Raw genomic sequence first — 25343 nt, 5'->3', positions numbered from 1 at the left:
TCCCACGCCCCCAGATACCGAGCGAGGGGAATTAACGGCACGACCGGAGTACCCGCGACGAGGGGAGCGGATGTAACGGTTGCTGCGCTCTCTGTGATAACAGCAACGGAGGTGTTGTGAGGTGTGCCACTCACCTTTTTCCGCTGATGGGGGGCAGAGCTGGGGAGATCTTGATGTAGAAGACTCACCCGTCGTGACACACCCGGTGGCGAAAGAGGAGGAGGAGGACATAGGGCTTTGTGCCTGTCCGTAGCTCTCACGCTCCTCTGAAGACCTGGAGAAGGAAGAGGAATTCTTTTTGTGGTTTTGTGGGTGCCGGCTGAAAAGCCGGCGGAACAGAAAAAAACTGAAACCAAGGATTCCCCACCCGGCCCTCCTCCGGTGGGGGGAGTGGTGCCTTCACCATCTCCCGTAGAGCGATCCCCCTCATCTCCAGGTCGCCCGTCTCAGGGTCATTTAGCCTTGCGTTTTCCACCTCTCTTGGCAGGCTGCTGAGCGGGTGGGGCGGGCTGCTGGCGGCCGGTTCCTCGCTTCCTAGAAGAAGTGCCCCGAGGAGGAACGGGGGCGGCCGCCGCAGGACGCCCTCGGCGAGAGGCAAACTGAGGTGCCGACGTCGAAGGGGCAGATGGACGTTTCCAACGCGGCAGGATCTTCGCAATGGCCTCAGTTTGTTTCTGAGCGGTGGAAACCGCCTGTGCAAAATTTTCCACCCTCTCGCCGAACAGGCCGGCCTGGGACACCGGAGCATTTAGGAGCTTAATACGGTCCTGCTCCCGCATGTCGGCCAGGCACAGCCAGAGATGGCGGTCCTGGACCACTAAAGTGGACATCGCACGTCCGACCGCCAGTGCGGTGACCTTAGTGGCTCTGAGCGCCAAGTCAGTAGCCGCACGGAGCTCTTTAAATGCGGCCGAATCGTGACCACCCTCGTCCAGGTCACGCAGTGCCTTAGCCTGGTGTACCTGAAGTAATGCCATGGCATGGATGGCAGAGGCCGCTTCCCCACAAGCACGGTAGGCACATCCTGTTAGTGCAGAGAAGTACCTACATGCCCGCGAGGGGAGGGTCGGTCGATCTCGCCAATGGGACCCGGCCGGACACAGTTGCATCGCGACGGGACGCTCAACCGGGGGGAGATCGGTGTACCCTCTAGCGGCCCCGCCGTCGAGGGTGGTGAGGGGTGAGGGCTGATACGGCCGCTTCCGGGAGGAAAAAGGATTTTTCCACGACCGTGTCAGTTCCTCATGAACCTCGGGGAAGAAAGGCACCGGTGGCTGGGTTTGCTCTGTTCTAGCAGACCCGAAGTACCAATCATCTAGGCGGGATGGCTCGGGTGGAGATGGTTGACGTCACTCCACTCCGACCGTACCCGCCGCCCGAACGAGCATGGCCGCCATCTCGGGGTTGAGCGCAGCACCCCCTAACCGTCCCAAAGGAGGCAGCGGGTCAGACTCAACGTCCGAGAGAGACGGCTCCCCCCTCCGATGCTGTCGATGATACAGAATCCCATGTGGTGCCAGCAGTTCTCGAGGGCAACGTAGAACACGCGCTCCCGGTTTCCATTGGCACCTCCGGCTGTAGATCGGGGTGCTGAACTTCACTACCACTGTCGGTGGACTTATTCAGCACCGTGATGCGCAAGTTGTCCTTCGCAAGCATCACGGCCACCTTCTTAGCGCCGGATGGCTTGGAAGGGGGGCGGCGGTCCCGGAGGTACGCCACCCGACTGCGCAGATCCAGCACAGTCATGTTCAGACAAACCTGACATGTACTGTCGCGAAACGCTGCCTCCGCATGCTCAAGCCCCAAGCATGAGAGGCAACGATCGTGGCCGTCACGAGGATTCATGTACAGCCCGCATCCGGACGAAGCACACGGTCGGAATGTCATCCTGAAAAGGACGCCACCCAACCTGTGACACGAGAGAACGGCTGCCTTTACAAAGGCACAAGCTCAAGCTCGTGTTGCTCTTTTAGGGAATTAAATCTTTAGATGTAATGCGTGAGTTGATGAAGCACGCAGGGGAGAGGCAACGACACACTCAAATAAAATCAAAAAATAGAAATTAAAGAGGTGGAACAAATGCGAGTCTCTGCTGAGGTACTGTCTGTCCTACCAACTTCGACACACACAGAGGTCCCAGAAAAGGATTGCTTCTCAAGAGCAGATTGCTGCCGGCTTCGAAGCGAAAAGCTGATTTGATTACTGCACCTGCCTCTCATTATATACCCGCGCGGCAGGTGCAAATAATCTGCATGCCAATTTCATTGGCCTTTTTTAATAGCTTCTCGAAGTGGATTTGTTACCGCGGAGCGGTTCCCAATTCGTCGGTCACGACGTGACGTCGTAGTGACCGACTGAAAGGGAACATGTAGGAGGTGCAATATGAAAAATCAAATAAAAAACTGTAAAGGTTCAAAGGTACTTTATTGTCATTTTATTGCACTTTCAATGCTAAAATACTTAACAACATTTAAAAACTGCTAATGCATTTAATGACTAACAATTTAACATAACACTTAAAACAAGCAATAAAAGAAGCCAAACTCTTAAAATACTTGAGACTCAAAAACAACACAAACATTGCTCACAGTTCTGGAGATGGTCTTAATTCTGATTATCACTTATTCTTTCCTCAACAGTTTTATGAAGAACTTCCAAAGCATCCACAGCCAAACTCATTAAATGTCCTTGCACGTTTGCTTTGATTCATCGCTGTGCAGTTTGTGAACTTGCACTGTATTACACTTTCTAAAAACACAACTCAAAATAAATAAGTGTAACGGTTGTGAGAGACTCCTGCTGCTCCGGTAGAAACTGTACCCTTGCGCCTGAGCGTCTTTATAGTTGTAATTTTAAAAGTCAGCCAATTTTAGCAAAGATTATATAAAATATGATATTAAATTATGTGAAAAATTAAAAACATTGGAAGCAGGACTATTTTGTCAAGCATAATGTGTCGTGGCAGTGAGCAGGTCATAATGACATCTCCATATATGAAACACCTGACTCCACTAATTAACATCCTTCCAGAATGTTTAAAACGTTTCTTTAATTAAGAAACTAACAAACTGATGAACTTTCTGACATATCTTATTTTCTCTCATTCTCGGCTGTGCAAATTGAAATAAAATTAACATTTGATAAATTCATAGGCAGGAGAACATTATAAATATCACAATTAAATGCAAAAAATAATGCCTTTTTATTTAAAATGTTTTAACTGATCAAATCATGTCTCTTACTTGCTCTTTGTATAAAAGTGACAATCAACCAAAAGTTATTATTTCAAAATTTTAAATGTATAAAATGTATTTCAAGCATAAAATTATTTTGCCACGAGTGCCCCACATTATCATCCCACAAGGGCAAACCTATCCACACTATACGCCCCATGACGCTTTGCGCGAATTATGTGTGTGACTTCCGGCGGGTACTGTCACTGAACCGGAGCTGGCGTTTTCCATGATGATTACTGTCATAATTTCATGTATGAGCCAGTGTGAGGAAGGATGAAATAAAGAAATGTCCTGATACATCATATGAAGATATATTCAATCGTTTTATGTTGTTCCTCGGGGATGACGGGTCTTCAATGCGCAAATATAAAAGTACAGAGACATACCACTATCTCTACAGTGGGACAGTCAGTCGAATGTTTAATACATGGAATATACAGAGACTTCTTATTTTTAACATTTACAGGTGGTGGTTTAAAATGTCACATCTGTCCCTGATGTGAGTTTATTTTAAACTGCAATTTTTAACTGAATTGTTTGAGTTTTATGGCGACACATCAAGCTTCACGCAATCCGACAGCAGCAGTAACTTATTTTCATTTAACACATTGTAAGTTATTTAAACAAACCATAATAAACATATTAAACTACTACTACATGTTTTCAGTATAGTTTTCGTTTTGTGGAAAATTATTATGCAGATCCCTACTGAAAAATCCAGCTAAGACCAGCATAAGCTGGTGAGCTGGTTTTAGCTGGTCTCCCAGCTTGGTTTTAGCTGGTATTGCTGTGTTTTGGTCACTTTTAAAGCTGGTCTAGCTGTGTTTTGGTCACTTTTTAAGCTGGTCTCGCTGTGTTTTGGTCACATTTTAAGCTGGTCTAGCTAGACTTAGCTGGTCAGGCTGGAAGACCAGGTGACCCACCAGCTTGACCAGCTTTACCAGGCTGGAAGAACCAGCTTAGAACAGCTACTGCCATCTAAAACCAGTTATCAGCTTATGCCGGTCTTTGCTGGATTTTTCAGAAGGGATAAGACATGAGCTTATGAAATGATTTGCTTATTTCAAAAAACGTTAGAAAGTTAAAAAGTAACGTTATGCGCAAACATATCACAACCTATTATAAACAATTATTGTATTTATTTTTCACTATCAGTTTCTATGAAAGGTTTTACTGGATGAATGTGTGGATACAGTTAAGAGATGCATGCGCGCCACATACAAATTTAGTTCTTGTGCGTGTATTATAGTTAAAACAAATGTTTTGTAGAGATTTACTGCATTTGTATCAGCTTGGCAACCCCTAACTGCACAAGTTAGCCGGTCTTCCTGGATTTCATAATAAGCATTAAAATGCCAGTCAAAACGGCAGACTCGTATCCCCCGCAATAGGTCTACCATTAGCTGTAGTGGCTCACCGGAAGTTTTACCCATATGAGCTCAAAGATGGCGGCGCCCGCATTTATCCCAGGAATAGAGGGTATGCACATGCCGTCACCATCTGCGAGAAGGACTGCGGTTACGCCCACTGAATGGCAAAAGACAGAGCGGCAGCATTTGAGTACAGCGTGACATTGGCGAAAACACGGAGAAACGCGTCTAAATGGGAAACGGCTTAACAAGATTAACAAGAATTCGGAGCTATCGTTTTACAGACTGACAAAAAACACAGAAAGGAGAAGTAAATTGATCGTTCATGCAAACGTCCACAGACCACAGGTGTGTTGACAAGTTGCTAGGGTCACTATCAAGAGGTTTAACTTTCTACTTAAAGGCGGAGTCCACGATGTTTAAAAGCCAATGTTGATATTTGAAATCACCTAAACAAACACGCCCCTACCCCAATAGAATCTGGACCTTCTGTTGATAGACCCGCCCCACACATACGCAACCCGGCAAGGATGTCGGTTAGTAGACCTGCTGATTGGCTATAAGTGTGTTTTGGTAGTCGGCCCGTCTCCTTTTCCAAAGCGTTTTTTAAACATCGTGGACTCCGCCTTTAAAAGTATTTTTTCAAGTATTTGTATTTTATCTGTGTTTTTCTTTGGAAACATACAATAGTTACATACATAGTTAACTTCAGGCCCTGTGTGGGTCCCATGTGGGCATATAGACGTTATGCATTGATGTCACTTTTCCGCGTGACCACGCCGGAACTCGCCCTGTTGAGTGTAAAAAGTTCAACAAAATGGCTGGTTTTCATAGTGGGTGCTGCGAAAATGCCAGTAAAACTGACTATTATCAGCTTAAACTGAATTTAGTTGGACTTGATAGCAGAGGTGGACTTAGTTACATTAGTTACATTTTCCAAGTATCTGTGCTTTATTAGGATGTTTGTATTGGGAAAAATTTTACTTCACTATATTCTAAAGCACAGAATCATACTGTGTATTCTTTAATATTGCTTATTAAAATTTATTTAATACCTAATTACATTAATATTGTGTACCTTTCCTTGAGTAAAAGTACATTAATGTACTTAAATATTAAATGTATATGTATGGGGCCCACATATCAATGTTGGCAGGGGAAGCCCGCTCTGCCCATCACTAACTTTAATACAATCCAGAGTGATAATCCACAATCCTTGAAGGTTTCACCAGCCGTTTGTGAGCTTAGATAACATGTGCTTCTGCTGCTTCCTTTATAGTGGTATTTTCTATTTTCTGGCATGTAATTACTCACAAAGGTCTCCAGTCATTCTTAAAGTGATTGGCATACAATCTGATGTAAAAACAGACATGCTCTTCATTTCTGAAATTTTGCTTCATTCCTGGAATTTTGCTTCATTATCCTAAAGTAAAAATAAAGTAAGTAAATAAAACACATCTATTCCAAAACTGTAAACCCTGATGAATTAAAGTGGACATACTTACCACTCCTTAAATCCATAATATCCCAGAGGGCAAAGAACAGCACTAATAATGAAGAAACTAAACAGACCCCAACAAACACTACTGGACTCTATAGGAAACAAGACAAGATTGGTGAGCTGTAAGACGTCACACTTCTACAATAACAATGTTATCCTAAACATCTTTACAATGATAACACTTTTACAGGTATAGACTACAATGGATCAAAGTAATGTTCATGTTGTGAAACATATGAGAATATGGCCTTAATACATTGATAATAATATCAAATTCTTGTTTCTTCATATTGGCTTCAGAAACTGAAATACATATTATGTGCTGTATGCAATATTTAGGTCTTATTATTGTAAGTGACCACGACATGTTCCTTCAAAAGTAGTTGAGTTACAGATTAAAGCTAAAAAAATGTATTTGAAGAAAAATAATTCAATACTGTCTATACATTACAGTTGGATATTGTTTAAAAAATGAAGACATCCACACATCCACCCAACATCCTTCTATTATTGATTGATACACGTTACATTTTGTGCAACTGCATGCAACATTCTTTACATCAACTGAATTATAAGATGAATTTTTATTTCTTTTTAAATCTCAATTTTTATACCCAACACTCTAAACAAGGGGGGTTAAATAGCACTAAAAGTAGTTCCCTAGCTCGTAATCATAGGGGAAACACTGTTCATGGTGCATCAACTATTAAAAACATTTAACAACTTTTCATTTTATTAATATATTAGTAAATTATAAACATGGTTTGATATTTGTGTTCGGACTAAATACTATACATTTAATTATGTCCACTATTAATATATCTCCAAAAATCAGTGGATGTATGAAACACAATTCTATCAGTTAATTAATGTTAACAATAAAGTACATTTCCATATCAATTGTTTTAATTCATAAATAACCTCATCAGTCTCTTTCACTTACTAGAAAATTTGAGATGAATCTAAAGTTTTAATAAATGTATGTGCAAATACAATGTCATTATTGAGCTAGAAATCTTCACATATGTTACTTAAGTGACAATGTGGCAATGTTACAGTAAATGGGTAGCAAATCATAATAATAATTACTGAGGGACAGAAGTTACTCCTGCCTGCAGTCTCTAGGCATGTGCATTTAACCTGACCCACAGAATAACACAGGTAAAGCACAGATTTCATTTAGGTGAAACACCATTGAATCACAGACATGGCATAGTGGTCAGAGATTTCATGTTATCAGTTAGAATCATGTACACAATGAAATACAGTTATAAATATATATTTCATAGTATCATATTTATTTCTTAAACATGCACTTCAGATCCTTAGCCCCCTCTTGATCTTTTTCTAAATCACCTTTTTTTCTTTAAATGGGCTTTTTGCAGCTGATTTCCTGAGCTATCATTTTTGACCCAAAGGGAAATTGAGATATTTGGTTATATTAGATGATATAGGACATATTAGAAAATGTTACTATTGGCACTAATGTAATATTTCTATTCTTCACTTCTGTCACATTTATAAAACGTAACATTTATAAGACTTGATTATTACTTTACCTCATCCGTCAACATGATTTATCGTTCCCGTTTGATTGATGGCCATTAGCGGTTGAGTTAAAGACTACAAATCCCATAATTACAAGCTGCTTCAGAGCGTCATTAATCTACGTCATTGTTATTGTTTTGATTGTTTTGGCGTCCTCTATCATCAAATTCTACGTATTCCACCTTTCAGATTAATGATAGTGGAATTTGGACCCACTTACTTTTACTCTAACTTGTTAGAGCGCTGTCAGTCAAATCCATTCCACAACTAGATAGGAATTCCCTAATAAATTAATCTCTCCGTTCTGCATTTTAGCTACAGCCTTAACTTTCCTGCTGTTGCTTCTTTAAATCCATTTCACTTGAATCATTTAGAGTTCATATAATTTAAACTACATTTCACGTTTTTATGCTTTATCTGACTTTCATGACACGCCTTGGTTTATGTGGGGTTGCAGTACCTAGCAACAGTTTAGAGAGTAGAAAGCAATCTTAAAATATTGGTCACTTTCGAAATAATGAAAGTAAAGCGCATAAATAATTATACATACATTATTTTGTTTTTTACTAATGCAGTATGTTAGAAACGATGCGTCGCAATGCAAATGCTAATTTGTATCCGATGCACAGTTTTTAAACCTTTTATGCCGATGCTCCGGGCGAATCGGGGAATCTTCCCATTCCTATTATACAAATGAGAGTTAATTCATGGTCGTCTTAAATGCTTACTAATTAATTAAAAACATTTACACCATTAAATTACTGTAGTAAATTATAGTTGTTGTCAGATAATAGCTATTAAAAGACCGGATCATTGTCCTCCTTTCATGCATGTGTTATCAATGGTGTGAAGATTGCAAACCGTTTACTAAAATCTTGTTTTTGTTTTTGGCCCTGAGTTAGATATTGATTAACACTAAACCAGTCTAAAAATCAGCCTCCCCAGCTGTAAATGCCATTAACTCTTAAAGTCTTTTCTTGCTTATAATAAACTGACATGATGATAACACACATAAACAGTCTTTACAAATGCTCTCGAATTAGATGCATACTGTATGCATTTATGAGTGTGGTGGTGCTAAAGGGGTATTGCTCTGGATCAAGTGAGTATAACAGTGAGAAGAAAAAAATCACAGTATACTCACTACAAAAATCTAGACTACACCACTTGGGTGAACTATCCCTTTAAACCATGCCAAAAAAATAAAATTAAAAATAACAGTCGCGTTAAAATATACAAACAACATGACTCACCAGTATGAACTTGAACATATAGGGACCCTGAAGAGCTTCCATACTGGTTTGAGGCTGTACAAATGTATAGCCCATTGAAGTCAGGGGTCAGTTTTGCGACAAGAAGCTTGTATCCTTCATGTTGAGGAGTTGTTTTATTTACTCTGTTCAAAGAGAGACATACTGCATGATACATAAGTCAAGGGGATTTCAATGGTAAAGTCTGCCATATGAATGTACACATGTAACATGAAAAGGTAAAGGGTTGATATTCCCTGGGGGACTTTAAGTTAAGCTCTGTAAACATTTGAGTCATCTCATTATCTCTTATATATAGTGTATATAGTCCTTTGTTTTCAGTTTAGTTTTGTTAGTTGCTGTCTTTGCATGTGTGTATGTAAATCTCTGTTGTCTTCTGATTCTCCCGGTCATTTTGCCTCTTTGTTATTTTGTTAAATTAAAGTTAATTAAAGGTGCAAACTGTATTTAGCTTTGTAAAATACCACAAGCCATTATGATGAACCAACAAACAAACAAAAAATTGTTCATGTGTGAAAATCACTACATACATTAAATGGTGCCTGTGTCAAGATTACATTTCAATTCTTTTTTTAATGGTACTGTTCGGTATGATTCACTTTGTACGAATTCATATTAATTAGTCAACTCTTAAAATATGTACAAATTCCTGTGAGATCAGGCTGATAAAACTGTGAAGACTTTAAAAACATGCATGCATTACCTAATCCATGTGTAGTTGGTCGGTCTTGGGTTAGACTCAACTAAACAATGAAATTCTTTAGGCTCTGTTGGCTTGTCTGGAATTATCAACACTGATTCTGGAGGATCTGCAAGAAAAATTAGAATTTGAAATGTCATTGTTTTTATAAAATAAACATTATACATAAATTTCAGTTTCAGTTTTATCGTTCTCTTTGGGTTGTGTCCAGGGGCGGACTGGCCATCGGGAGTTCCGGGAGCAATCCCAAACGGCCGGTCCATTTCAGGCCGAACCGGCCGGAGGTCAAAAAGTTTTTTTTTTTTTAATGCCTAACCAGGCGCTCAGCTGCAGCGGAACGCTATGGCTGAATCCCAAACCGCCTACTTCCATACTATATAGTATGTAAAAAGCGCTACTTTGCGTACTATATAGTATGGAAGTACACGGTTTGGGATTCAGCCTGTGTCTGTTTCAGACCGGGCCAAACCAATTCTTCAAATCTTGAGGGTGGATAAGAGCGGCCCCTCCCAACTTGGACTGATCCTCGTTTTTCCTCACATCCGATTGGCTCAAAGGCGCCGATCAAAAGAGGCAGCTAAATGCGCCAAATAACAGACCTTTTTCGCAGTTAAAAGGACGCTGTGGCAGGAAGTGCAGATGAGGAAGGACCAGCAGCATGGACAGGACAGGTGCACAATTAGTGATGCATCTATTATACACTGAAATAATTTATATTTGCAATTAAATATAGGCATATATAAGCGCGAATACAACCCAGACAGGCTTATCAGGACCCCACGCAAAGCGGAGCTTGAATCAGCCTTACGGGGTTGTATTCGCTATAAGAACCGCCTCGCTCTACATTATCCCACTTATGAAATTGATGAAATAGCCTGCGTGCACATTTTGGCAACAGAAGTGGTGTTGTTCCCCAGTGGTTTTAACGTGTTAGCAACTCAGTAAGTTTATCAAAACAGTTTCCCAGCATCAAAATGTCTGGTAATTGCGTTTGGTTGCACTAATAATATACTTTATATTTGGCCATCTGCTAACGTCTTCTATTCACTCCACTATAGTACACGGATCTGGTAGCTGTGTTGAAAAACTTGATAAAGTCAACTTTTAAATATAACTTTCTCTGTCTGTGTTGCTTCACTGCTGATTCTTGCCATACTTCCATTGCCAACATGCGCGTTCATACGTTTCCACGTCATCATTGTGTTCAAACAGGAATCCCTGTATGTCTGAATATTAGCTGTTAAGGTCACTGATGGAGAGAGACAGGTTGATGATGACCCTTGCAGTCAAATTGATGAGGAAGAGGAAGGAAAGCAGAACAAGAGGAGGAGGAGAATGGAACCAGTACAAAAACAGTGATGGGGCAGTGTGCAGGGCTGGGTAGGCAATCATATTACCCTGCTGGAAAAACCAGCATACCAGCAAGACCAGCATATGTTGTGTTTTGGTGCTTTTATGCTGGTGACCACCAGCTAAACCAGCATCAAACCAGCATAGACCAGCATAATTCCCATGCTGGTTTGATGCTGGTTTTTCAGCAGGGTAGGCATATCAATCAACCAATCAATCAAAGGTTTATTAAGGACACACAAATAGAAAAATACAGCACAATATTACATATTTACATATAGGATAAAATGCAATAGTTCCACTTACTAGATTATAACCTGACTAAAGCACAGATTGAATTAAAAAAAAGGAATTATTCTTAGTCATATTTATTACTGATGTTCTTCTCATGCATATGTAGCTGTACAATCAGTAAGCAGAGGCAGGGTCCAGAGAAGTGGAGCCAGGGAGAGTTGAAAGTGAGTACGTACACACACAATCTCTATTTTATGGGACTGTATTGTAGTTTTTGATTATCTGAGTGGGTATGTGTGAGTATTTGTAACAATTCTATCACTCCAACTGACTGTACACATGACATGCTGGTAGTTAGCAGTATACTGTGACTTATGTGTTCGAGATTGGGTTTTGCTGACCTGGTTGTGTTTAGTGCAGTGGTGACTTGCTTATACAACCTGAGGAGGCAGGTGTTATCCTAAAGTTTCTTTAAGGTCTTCAGCAAAATCTGATTCTCTTCATACCATAAAAACACTACTAGAATTAAAATAACTGCAAAAAATCCTGCTCGTGCACCATGGGCACTCGCGTAAAAGGCCTCTCCATCTTAAAGTCCCGGGCTGAATTTCAGTCCCAGTACGTCCCTGGTTGTGTCTGTGCAAGTTTGTAGTTGTACACCTGCACTTCTTTTTAACTTCTCATCATTTACTTTTTAAAAGTCTACACCCAACAGCAACACAAAAAAATAAATTAAACTTACAAAATACAAACAACAAAGAATAAAAATATCAAATAAAAGTTTTATAACTGAAAAAAATAATAAGAAATGTAACAAAATATGTAAGCAATCTGACGACTGACGCTGAATTGCGAATATGTACACCCGAGGTGGAAATGCAGCCATGATGCTTTTTTAATTGTCTTTTTAATTAATTTAATTCATTAATTCAGTTTATTTACCACACATATGTTTATGCTTTACTTGTCAAAATTAAATAAATCTGTTATGTCAGTTTTAGCATTTTAGCAATGCAGCTTTCAAAGTCAATGTTATATTTTAAATAGGGTTTTGTTTAAACGCCTTTGTTTAAAGGTGCCATTTGTAATAATTGAGGTAAAAGATTTTAGAAAGTTAGCTACACGCATCAAAAGAATGAGAAGAAATAAGGGCAAAGATGTCATTAAAAAAATGACAAGGTATAGTGCTGCAGAAATATCAATCTGAATTAGCATGCTAAATTACTAGCTACAGCCCGACTGGTGTTGTAATACCAGTTTCGACCATGGGAGGCGGTATGCGGGCCACGCACATAACCGCCAGCCAAACTGCAATACACGAATAAGTCGCGTGTGTGTGAGTACAGCCCTCTACTACTACCGCTGCGTCCGAAGCTGACTTGTTGACTTAAGAAGCATGAAGGCAGCTCAGAGAAATGCAATTCGGACAGCCATGGATTCGAACATGCCTTCCTGCCTTGCAATAGGGTTTTCGGACATATTTCAGTTCAGGGAAGAGAGCGGAAGAATGGCTAAAGCAAGAGACATTTACCACTACCACAACCATTTGCTGCAGGGAACAACGCGCTCGGAATCACAAATAAAATATGATAAATAAAGGAACCGAACCAGAGTAAATACTGTCACTGCTTTTCATCCCTGGAGACAACTAATGGACATGAAAGAAATGAGGTTCGACTCCGAAATGACAACATTTCTTTTCGATTGGTAAGTAAGATGCTGTTAGTATTTTGCTAGAAGTTCACTTATAATAGGCATTGCGATAACCTATGCTCAGCTTGTACATGAACTACGGCTTTGTGCAGTAAATGTGGCTCCATCTGAAAGCAGCTGATGGCGATTCACTTTTAATCAAGAAACAGGCTTCACTGACGAGAAGCGCAATGACTATCGCATGCAAATTATCGCGCATCCTTAGCTGTTAAATAGTTAGCTCTACCCACGGATCCGATCCGGTTTTTACCTGTTATCTACCAAACTGATGCTAAAACGTAACATTAGCTAAGAAGCTTGAAATGTCTTCGATGATAATGAACACCAAATGGACGCACGAAACGTAGCGGAAAACATTGCAATTTTAATGAGACCGAATGTTTTTTTTTGTGACTGAATGTTTTTTTTTGTGTGACTAATGATAACTTAGTTGCTAATGTAAATCAAACTTGATATATGCTGCTAAATTTGCAGCTGCTAAATTAAAATAGACCAACTCACTTTCTGGAGGTATACTGCCCCCGTCTGTTTGGAGTGTGGAGTATGAATTGATTTTTTTTTGGCGGATATTTTAAATGGTCCCTTTAAAAGATCTTGGGTTAACACAAGTTCAAGGTATTTTCACGTTTAATTATACAACATAAAAATCACTTATATTCCCCAGTTCATAAAATTTTTACGTGTCTTAAAATTAAACTATAGACTTTGTCGAGGATTTTAAACATCATCACAGATCAAAATATAGACTTTTCCAATCCCTGTCTTTTTTTTTATGAACAGCATTGTAAAGATTCCATCACAGTCAGTTATTATCCGTCATTTCATGTTTAATGATAATTTTAGAGCGCCTGGCTTAATGACGCAGATGAATTAATGGCATCAGTTTTTAAAAGGTTGCGGTCATGACAGTGTTGCCCATGCTTCTTTTTTGTCCACCAATCAAGTGACTCGTCATAAATAAGTAAAAAAATGAAAAAATAAATAAATTAGCAAATACTGCCCCGGTCAAATACGTCAAGATTGTGAGGCAAACAAATAGTTTTGGATTAAAAGACTTTGATATTCCATTTCCTTGGACTCTTGTGGATTTATGATCAATTTGTTTTGAACAATTTCACCGAAGCAGATAAAGGGAAGACTTTCGTAGGTAAACAAACTTACACAGTGTTGCCCAGTTCAGGTAACTAACAACTAGATTACAGTTTTATGACTGTTATAAATCATATTATGCTTTGTGTGTGCACTCAATGGAATCAGGGTAACAAGTTTTCTGACCTACATACACACGCGTTTGGGTGGCTCCCCAGACACGACAACGATCTCAGTTTTGATTTTTTTAATAAATGATAACATGACTAACAGTGAAATAGTACAATTAAATTATTTTATTTTGTATTAATTTTCAGTACATATTTTACTTTTGGTAACAAAGTAGCTTTCCTCTATGGCCAACTTTAAGGGGGCAGTGCCCCAGCGCCCCCTATTGACCAGCCGCCACTGCCCAAAGCTAAAAAATAGGAAACCCAAAAATAGATCATCCCTGCAGCTCTTTGCTGTGTTGCATTTAAGCACTCAGTAACTCTTCTGGGAGGTATTGCACAAAAGTAGAATTAAGGGAGCCCAGATAACAGAAAAAGCCCAGCTTGACCCAGTTTAGTCAGCACATCCTGTCATTCGTTGCACTTTTGCTAAACCAGGATGAGAACGTGCAGCTATGTTAAGCCAGGTGTAGCTAGCTACACTGTAAAAAAAATCCGTAGAAATTGCAGCTGAGTTGCCGGTAATTTACCGTAGATTTAAATTTTTGTTATTTCCTGGCAACATTTTGTTCAAAGTTAAATGAACATTTAACATTTACAAGTCTTTGTCTTTACAGAGTAAAACTAAAAAACAGCATCAAGCAAAACATTCTGGGAAACAAAATCTGAAGCAAAAAACAGAAAAAGGTTGATGATGATTTCTGGTTCCCAGGATGCTTTGCATGAGGCTGTTATTGTGTAGTTTTATTCTGTAAAGATAAAGACTTGTTAATATTTAAAATTTATTTAACTTTGAACAAACTCTTGCCAGTAAATAAAATAAATGTAAATCTACGGTAAATTACCGGCAACCCAGCTGCAATAACATTGAAATTTTTACGGACTTTTTTTACAGTGTAGGGTAAGTGCACGTTCACAGCATTCTTAAACAGACAACGAGATTGATCACAGTATCACTGATGCAAAAATTGATGAAACCCATAAAAATCATTTGAAACCCAGTGTAGATAAGAGTAGACAGATGAGACAGATTAAATAGACAGATAAAATAAACTAAATAGATAAAATACTGTAGATGCACATAGAAGTAGTTAAGTGTTTGCAGTTTTTCTCTGGAGCAGGCTAGCTGCAAAGAAACCTCCATAGTAACTTAATGTAGACTCATTTTGCTTTCATGCAACCGAGTTAGGGCTAAATTCAGCTAGGGAAATCCCATCTTAATCCCTTATCTTGCTTTTGTGCAATACCCCTCTGATGTTGGTTTTTGTATGTAAATTTGGTGTTGCACTATTTTCCCTATTCTTGCTTTGCCTGTATATGAATATTTATACTTTAACATAAACAACAAAGTCTCACAAATGTGTACACAAATGTCTTCATTACTTACAATGGATGTTTATTGAGTAGTCCAGCACAAGCTCATTATCCAGAGCCTCATGTGTTACGACACACTGGACCTTCTTCTGGTTTAAATCTTTGGATGCTGAACCAACCAGGTTGGACACCACAGTAAAGGTTCCATTTGGATGCACTGTGTGGGTGGTTTCAATCCTCAGGGAGCTTTGCAGATCTCCTAAACTCCACAACACTTTTGCTGCAGGCCGTGCATTGGTAGCACTGCATGAGGCCAAAGTAACATTTACATCACCAGAAACAGGTGTCGCCCCTGCCACGCTTACCTTAGGAGGAACTATATTTGGAAAGAAGAAAAAGTAAATGCATTACTGGTGAACTATACAAACTGACAAAGATTTCTTTTTTTTGCTGTACAAATAACATTTGTAGAAGAAAAGCCTGTTAAGACTACTATTTAAGCATTAAGGGGTGGTTTTCCGGATAGGGATTATCTTAAAACAGGACTAGGCCTTAGTTTTATTATGAAATATAACTAGTTTGAACAAACATGCCTTACAAAAAACATTACTTGTGTACATTTTGAGGAAAAACAAAGAGCACTGATGTATTTTAAAATTTGTCAGTGCAAGGTGTTTTCAGTTTGGACACCTCTTAAATTTATTTTAGTTTAGGACTAGTCTAATCCCTGTCTGGGAAACTGCCCCTATATATAATAAAAACAAATTTTATGGTATTGGAAATTAATCATGCTTACATGCAAATATAACAAAATAAGTTTATTATTCCTGTAAATCAGACAGTATTATAATGCCATCATACCAAGAACTGTGACATTGATGTTGGTCTCGAATGGTCCACTGGGAAATAAATTAAAGATGCAAGTATAGATCCCTTCATCCAGGAGCCTCATTCCCAGCAGCTGAACAGATCCATTTTTTTCTGCAATGTTCCCAATGAATTTTATTCTGTCCTTTAATCCATCTAGGTTTTCCGTTTTTCCATTTGGTAAAATTATAAAAAAGGATTTTTCCACAGGGTCTTCTCGTGTCTTTTTACGCCATATAATCCGAGATAGGCTCTCATCAGTGTCTGTCAACTGGGTAAAGAATGTACCGTTTTCGCCAAACCTGACGGATGTATCATGACCAATAATCTTTATACCTGGCAAACAACACAACACATGAATCAACAAACATTTTGTAAATGACCGCAAAATATGTATGTGTGTGTGTCACTTTAAATGTGTTGTGTGCGCGCACGCACGCTCTCTACGTAGCGCAAGCTGTAACGCAGGTAGAAGAGAGAGGCGCAGATGAAGAGCACATGGTGGTTCCCACATGCTGTTTATTAAAGTTTGGAAATATATATTGTAAAAGTGGATGCACTTTACGTTTTGGTTGATTTAGTACCCTTTGGCAAGCGGAGCGAGGTATGTGTCTTTATTGTGTGTTTTGCATGTTATATTTTAAAGTAATATATAATTTTGTATGTCACGTGTTATTTGTCGAGCTCCTTTGGTTAATATCTCATGTATGTAATAATTTATTTGTCTTTTGGGTATCTGTAAATGTGTATTTGTTTAAATAATCTGTCATTTGTACATAAGTTTTGTATTTATGAGTATATTGTTTCTTTATGTAGTTTCACGGTGCAACAACGCAACGTTTCTCGAAGGCACGGTTAATGGCGCTCAAAGCGAGCGAAAATAAAAAGGATTAAGCACCCGTCGAAACTCTCTGTCTCGTTTGTCGATGCCAAGGGGCTGCTATAGTGAAACTCGACGCTTATCTGGACTCTGCATCACTTCGCTGCTGCCCTGTTCGAGAGAGTTCATCACAACGCCGCACGAGGATCAGCACGGCGCTGCGGACGTTTGCGCAGACACAGCAGATCGTGACGTCATTATAACTGCTTAAAGGGAAAGATCGCAAGGTGGTGGCAAGGCACCGTTTAACATTACAGATGAGATTGAGACTGTGAGTTAAATCGTTTTCCCACGTGAGCTGCATCCGTTCATTGGAACTCTGTAAGTTGACATGTTCAAATGAAAAGGAGAATATTTTTTGGACTATTAAATTGAAGGATAAAACTACAAGAGACATTTAAATTGAATAAGTAAAATCACAAGTAAATATTCAAGTTTACTTGATTATTTAAAGACTATAAAAAACTTGTGTGTTAAATTTGAATGTTGATTGTTGAAGATTTATCTTGGACATTTAAAAGGTCATACACAAAAGTACAGTTAATTTTACTACTGTTTGTAAACACTGAAATTTCTGATCTATTACTAGGGACATATTTAAATGTTAAAAGTGTTTACTGTTGTGCATTTGTGTTGATTCTCCTTGCTAATATTTTTGAGTGCTTGCATTTTAGAGGTCTGATGGAAATGGTATCACTTATGGCTTAAGTTGCCCAGTTTAAAGAAGTAAGCAAAATTAAAGAGGCCATGGAAAACCCACCTGAAAAGGAAGTTGAACAAGTTGAGGAGATGCCACTTCCAGCTGAAGAAATAAGCAACCCACCAGTGCAACAGATCAGAGCAAGCTCACGTGAAAGAAGCTTAACAGAGAAAGGTCGAGAGATGCATGAGCTCGAAGCAAAGAAACAGGAAAAGTCCTTCCATAAGACATATGAGTCCTGGAAGCAGGCTGCAAGAGAGGCTAGATCAAATTTGAAAACATTCTGTACACGTGAAGACCTGGATCAAATACAGCAGGACATTCAAGGCAGACATGATTCAGTCTATCAGCGATATGAACCAATTCTGCGTAACCACACTACCACTCCAGATATTGTTAAACGTATGGATGCCTGCGCTGCACTAACTGCAGAAATCACTGATCTTGTCAGTAAACGACTGGAAACATTTAATGAAAGTTACAACGAAGAGCTTGTGAAGGAAAGAGTAAGGCAGGTGCTGAATAAGGATGAATATGGATCCGTCTTTGGATGCACAGTAACAAACACAGTCGTTTCAGAGTCATCACTGGGATCCGATAACCAATCAAAGACTTCTAAAGTCTCAAGTAAGCGTGCTGATGCACAGGCAGAATTCGCAGCGAAACTGGAACAAGCTAAAGCTTTACAAGAAATTCACAATCAACAAGCTAAGCTTGATAAGATGGACCATGACTGGAAGCTTTGTGAATCAAGAATGTTAGCGGAGATAAAGCATAAAGAGGCTGAAATGCAGTTAAGGCTAGTTGAGGAAAAGAAACGGCTACAACAGCTACAAGTTGACAAAGAAGTTAAGGTTGCAGCAGCTCGTGTCAAAGTGTATAGCGATTTGGAAGGCAACCTTCATCGCTATGAAGATGACGAAGGCCCTAGCATTCACACTGGCTGCCAAAGAACAGAGCTTACATCTCAACTGAACCCAGAAGCACAGTCGTTCCTACCTCAGCAAGCATCATGTGAAGGATATGAAGTTACATCACCTCAGGAAACTGCAAATCTAGCTCAAGCAATAGCAAACTCACTAAGCACACATCGGCTGCCAGTTCCAGAACCCACTGTCTTTGTCGGTGACCCTTTAAAATTCATAGATTGGAAGATGTCATTCATGGCCCTCATTGATCGAAAACCTCTTCCTGCTGGTGAAAAAATGTTCTATCTGAAGAATTACCTTGCTGGGGAAGCTCGCAAAGCAGTGGAGGGATATTTCTACAGAAACTCTGAGGATGCGTATCAAGGTGCCTGGAAAGTGTTACAGGAAAGGTATGGGAACTCGTTCGTAATCCAAAGAGCATTTCGTGACAAGCTGATGAGATGGCCCAAAATTGGAGCAAATGACCCACTGGCATTACGAGACTTCACAGATTTCCTACAAGGTTGTGTCGAGGCAATTCCTCACGTAAAAGGATTAGCCATACTAAATGATTCTGAAGAAAACCACAAGCTGTTAAAGAAACTCCCTGAATGGATTGTGAGAAAGTGGAACCGAATTGTGGTGGAAGAGCTGGACACATCAGGTGACTATCCAAGTTTCAAATGCTTCACAGAATTTCTGCAAAAGGAAGCAAAAATAGCTTGTAATCCTATAACCTCTGCACTATTTGTGAATCAAAAGAACACAGATGAAAGGTTCCCCAAGCGTGCTAAGGCTCTCAATACAAAGGTTCAGGTGAAGGAATTAAGCTCAAAAAGACCAGAGACGTACAACTCTAAGCCAAAGACATCGTGCCTTTTCTGCAAGGATGAAAAACATCACATTGCTCAATGCACTACATTTGCTGGAAAGACTACTGAAGAAAAGAAAGCCTTCATTCATGAAACCCACCTCTGTTTCGGATGTCTCAGAAAGGGACACATGAGTAAAGACTGTAGAAGAAGACATACATGTGGTACGTGTGGAAGAAGTCATCCTACCTGCTTACATGAAGAAAGGGATAAAGCTCCTTCAAAGGACCCTAAAGGGGCATCTACGAATGTTCAAGCAAGTGAGGAAGTTCATAAAGTCATGACCCACGCACTCACTCAATGTTCTCCTGCTACTTCCAGCATTGTGCCAGTTTTCATCTCTACAGTGGACGAACCCCAAAGAGAAGTATTAACGTATGCTCTACTTGACACCCAGAGCGACTCAAGTTTCATCTTGGAAGATCTTCTTGAAGGTTTGAATGTTGTCTCACAACCTGTGCAATTGAGGCTCAGCACCATGACAGCTGCTGACACGATCACTGCCAGTAAGAGAGTCTGTGGACTTAAAGTAAGAGGACTACAATCTGCATGTTCTATACCACTACAGCAAGCATACACAAGAGACTTCATTCCAGTGGACAAGTCGTATATTCCCACCAAGAACACAGCGCTTCAGTGGAGTCACCTCAGACACTTAGCAAGTCAGCTGTCACCACTTTTGAACTGTGAAGTCGGACTTTTAATTGGATTTGACTGCCCATCTGCTCTAGCTCCCTTGGAAGCCATAGTAGGTGGTGAGAATGAGCCTTTCGCTCAAAGAACTGTGCTTGGGTGGAGTATTATAGGCCTGTCTAATCCACACCTTGACCGACAAGGAAATCAGAGCTTTGTCCACCGTGTTGCAGTAAAGGAAATACCTGTCCCATCGCCCAATGATATCTTGAAAATTCTTGAGTCAGATTTCAATGAGAAAGCTTATGAGGATAAATGTGTGTCACAAGAGGATGTTCGTTTCATACAGCACCTCAGTGCCAATATTCATCAGAAGGATAATGGACATTACGAGCTTCCTCTCCCATTTAAGTGCAGTAGCCGACCCTCACTACCCAACAACAAAGGGCTAGCAACTGCTCGACTACAACACTTAAAGAAACGGCTCAAGTCCAATAAACAATATTATGATCACTACAAGGCTTTCATGGATGAGATGATCATCCGAGGTGATGCCGAACAAGCTCCAGCTATATCAAGCGGAGAGACGGTGTGGTACATCCCACACCATGGGGTGTACCACCCTCAGAAACCAAACAAGCTGAGGGTAGTATTCGATTGTTCAGCAAAGTTTCGTGGTATATCTTTAAATGACACTCTTCTGACTGGGCCTGATCTAACCAATTCCTTGGTGGGAGTGCTGTGCCGTTTCAGAAAGGAGCCTGTTGCAGTTACCTGTGACATAGAGAAGATGTTTCACCAGTTTCTCATCCCACCTGATGAACGCAATTACCTGAGATTCTTATGGTGGGAGGGTGGAGACTTGGAGAAAGAGCCTCAAGAATATCGCATGGCAGTCCACCTCTTTGGTGCCACGTCTTCACCTGGGTGTGCTAATTTCGGCCTAAAGTACCTGGCACAGCAGCACAAGGTTGACTATCCTTCAGCCTCAGCATTCATTGAGAAGAACTTTTACGTGGATGATGGGTTAACCAGTGTTCCCTCAACCAGTGAAGCCAAAGAACTAATAATGCAAGCTCAAAGAGTGTGTAAACATGGAGGTTTACGGCTTCACAAATTTAACTCAAATAAGGAAGACGTTCTGAGTTGTTTAAACCCGTCAGAAAAGGCAACAACATCAAAGCCTCTTGACTTTAATCTTGAAGCAACACCAGCTGGACGTGTACTCGGCATTCAATGGTCAACAAAGGATGACACATTCAGTTTCAGCATCGACCTTAAGGATCAACCTTTGACTCGCCGTGGTATTCTGTCTGTTATAGCCTCTCTATATGACCCTCTTGGGTTTGTCGCCCCATTTATTCTACAGGGAAAGTGTATCCTACAAGAACTGTGTCGTAGAGGTACTGAATGGGACAACGAACTTCCTGACGACTTGCGTCCTCAATGGGTGGATTGGAAAAATGATCTTCTGAAACTTAAGGAAGTAGTAATACCAAGATGTTATCACCCAGATACCTTCAGTGACATAGTCAGAACGGAGTTACATCACTTCTCTGATGCGAGTAATGCAGGATATGGTGCTTGCTCCTACCTCCGCTTCAAAAATGACAAGAGTGAAGTCCACTGCAGTCTGGTGATGGCTAAAGCCAGGGTCTCGCCTACAAAGGTCATAAGCATTCCCAGGTTAGAACTCTCAGCTGCTGTGATATCTGCCAGAATGAGTGTCATGCTGAAAAATGAGCTGGAGATGAAGATTGACCAAGAGTTCTTCTGGACAGACTCACAGGTCGTTTTAGCATACATTAACAACGAAGCCCGTAGGTTTCATGTTTTTGTCGCAAATCGAGTGCAGCTGATACGAGATGTCACAGATCCTAGTCAGTGGTGTTACGTCAATACAACAGACAACCCTGCTGATTATGCATCTAGAGGGCTTAATGCATCTGCCATCTCTACATCAATGTGGTTATCAGGACCCAAATTCCTGTGGGAACAGGAAGTAAATGCAACACCATACACACCTGTGAACCTGCTTGTTGGTGATCCTGAAGTTAAATCAGTCCAAACCTTTGTGACCTCAGTCAGAGACGGAGCAGACATCCTCAGTCGCTTAAGTCGATTCTCTTCTTGGTCTATGCTTCTGAGGGTGGTTGCAAGAATAAACAGATTGGACCACAAACAGACATACAACAGTGATCATGTGACAGTTGAAGAACGTGAGAGAGCTGCCAAGGTGGTCATCAAGCTTGTACAGCAGCAAGCATTCTCAAAGGAAATGCAAATAATTGAAAGAGGAGAAGCCCTACCAAATTCAAGTGCACTGTACCCTCTGGATCCTATTTTGGACAATGGCATCCTTCGTGTTGGTGGGAGGCTAAAACACTCATCTCTCAGTCAAGATCTAAAACATCCTGTAATACTTCCAAAAGGTAACCACATCACTAGACTAATTCTGTCACATTACCACACAAAAGTTCATCATCAGGGAAGAAGCCAAACTCAAATGGAGTTAAGAATGAATGGATTCTGGATCATTGGAGGCAGTAAGTCCGTCGCCAAGTTCATACACAAGTGTGTGCAATGTCGAAAACTCAGACGACCAGCTGAAGAACAGCGTATGGCAGAACTTCCCAGAGAACGTGTTGAGGTTTCCGCTCCATTCGCTTACTGTGGTATGGACTGTTTCGGGCCATTTATTGTGAAGAGAGCTCGTAAGGAGCTTAAGAGATATGGCCTATTATTCACTTGTCTATCATCTCGTGCAGTCCATATTGAAATGATTGAGGACCTTTCTACAGACTCCTTTATCAATGCCCTAAGGTGCTTTATCAGCCTCAGAGGAGCAGTTCGCAAACTTCATTGTGACCACGGCACTAACTTTGTTGGAGCTAAAAATGAATTTGCAAAATCATTAAAAGAGATTGACACCAACGCCTTGGAGATCTTTCTTACAGAAAGGCAATGCGAGTTTGTCTTTAATGCTCCTTCTGCAAGCCATGCTGGAGGTGTCTGGGAGCGCCAGATACGTACTGTGCGAAATGTACTCAATGCCACACTTGCTTTATGCCCAGGCAGGCTTGATGACGCATCACTCAGAACGTTGTTCTATGAAGCAATGGCAATTGTAAACAGCCGCCCTCTAACGGTAGATGGGATTAATGATCCAAATTCACTCGAACCATTGACCCCAAACCATCTGATAATGATGAAGTCTGATGTTGCTCTTCCACCTCCAGGAAAGTTTGTAAAACAAGATGTGTATGCCACTAAAAGATGGCGCAGAGTTCAATACCTAATTGAACAATTTTGGAGTCGTTGGAAGAAGGAATACCTTCTCAACATTGCATCACGTCAAAAATGGCATATTCCTCGCCGTAACCTTCAAGTGAATGATGTTGTAATCATCAAAGACGATATGCTTCCCAGAGGTCAGTGGCAATTAGGCCGAGTGGTGGAAACCAGTGAAGGAAGTGATGGTCTTGTAAGGCGAGTCAAGTTGCAGTTGGGGGAGCGAAAACAAAATCAACGCTCCAAGCCCACAGTCATTGAAAGGCCCATACAAAAATTGGTGGTACTTATTGAACATGAGTAATCAGTGACTGCTTTGTGATACCATTGCATCAGACCAGGTAATTAAGTTCTATAAAACGTTTTAGACTTTACATGCATATAAACAGTTTGAAGGCAGTCATATTGATGTTCAGAAATCATGTTCTGATTCATTCACAGTTTGTTCTGTTCTTTCATCATCTCATAATTGGTGGGAGTGTAAATGACCGCAAAATATGTATGTGTGTGTGTCACTTTAAATGTGTTGTGTGCGCGCACGCACGCTCTCTACGTAGCGCAAGCTGTAACGCAGGTAGAAGAGAGAGGCGCAGATGAAGAGCACATGGTGGTTCCCACATGCTGTTTATTAAAGTTTGGAAATATATATTGTAAAAGTGGATGCACTTTACGTTTTGGTTGATTTAGTACCCTTTGGCAAGCGGAGCGAGGTATGTGTCTTTATTGTGTGTTTTGCATGTTATATTTTAAAGTAATATATAATTTCGTATGTCACGTGTTATTTGTCGAGCTCCTTTGGTTAATATCTCATGTATGTAATAATTTATTTGCCTTTTGGGTATCTGTAAAAGTGTATTTGTTTAAATAATCTGTCATTTGTACATAAGTTTTGTATTTATGAGTATATTGTTTCTTTATGTAGTTTCACGGTGCAACAACGCAACGTTTCTCGAAGGCACGGTTAATGGCGCTCAAAGCGAGCGAAAATAAAAAGGATTAAGCACCCGTCGAAACTCTCTGTCTCGTTTGTCGATGCCAAGGGGCTGCTATACATTTAAAGCACAGAAGCATAAAGCAGCACATTGATGCACAGTCCCTGGTTTAATTCTTCGTGTATTTTATCGTGAATTAAATAGATGCTACTGAAATACCAACAAATGCATTTACATTAAGATGTTTATAAGGAGAATCAACAAAGGTGAATTGTTCATTTACTGAATGCACATTAAGTGTAATTAATTTCAAATATATCATATATTAAGTTGAAATAAAATGTAATAAGTTGCCATTAAGAGTGATTTTTTTGGAACAACTTAATTGGTACTTTATTACAACTTTATATCTATTTTCATAATTCCTTCTAGTGTTTTTACAATATACTTAAAGTGCACTATACACAATATAATTACATGCAATTAATGTGATTGAAAATATACTTTAATGTCTGTTAGCAATACTCTTAAGTGTGAATTGAATGCAATGGTTTCAGTGCACTGAATGCACATTAAATGCAATTAATTTCAAATATATCATATATTAAGTTGAAATTAAAACCAATAAGTTGCCATTAAGAGTAATTTTTTTAACAACTTAATTGGTACTTTATTACAACTTTATATCTACTTTTTATAATTGCTTAGTGTTTTTAAAATATACTTAAAGTGCACTGTTCAATCTACTGTCAAGCAATTAA

General features: G+C 40.0%; 1 protein-coding gene across 1 annotated transcript; it reads left to right on the top strand.

The window, feature by feature from the left end:
• The first annotated feature begins 18701 nt into the window (after positions 1 to 18701).
• On the top strand, positions 18702 to 24718 carry LOC129422915 (uncharacterized). Its single transcript, XM_073854797.1, has 2 exons — positions 18702 to 24360; positions 24573 to 24718. The coding sequence occupies exon 1, from the start codon at positions 18702 to 18704 to the stop codon at positions 23952 to 23954; it is 5253 nt and encodes a 1750-aa protein (XP_073710898.1). The 3' UTR covers positions 23955 to 24360; positions 24573 to 24718.
• The last annotated feature ends 625 nt before the right edge of the window (positions 24719 to 25343 follow it).

The sequence above is a fragment of the Misgurnus anguillicaudatus genome, chromosome 17 (assembly GCF_027580225.2).
Source record: "Misgurnus anguillicaudatus chromosome 17, ASM2758022v2, whole genome shotgun sequence".
Lineage (NCBI taxonomy): Eukaryota > Metazoa > Chordata > Actinopteri > Cypriniformes > Cobitidae > Misgurnus > Misgurnus anguillicaudatus.
This window is presented reverse-complemented; position numbering and strand designations above follow the sequence as displayed.

Bases quoted from the DNA above. Each gene is read 5' to 3' on its own strand.
- LOC129422915 (XM_073854797.1), top strand. From the start codon at position 18,702: ATGTTAGCGGAGATAAAGCATAAAGAGGCTGAAATGCAGTTAAGGCTA.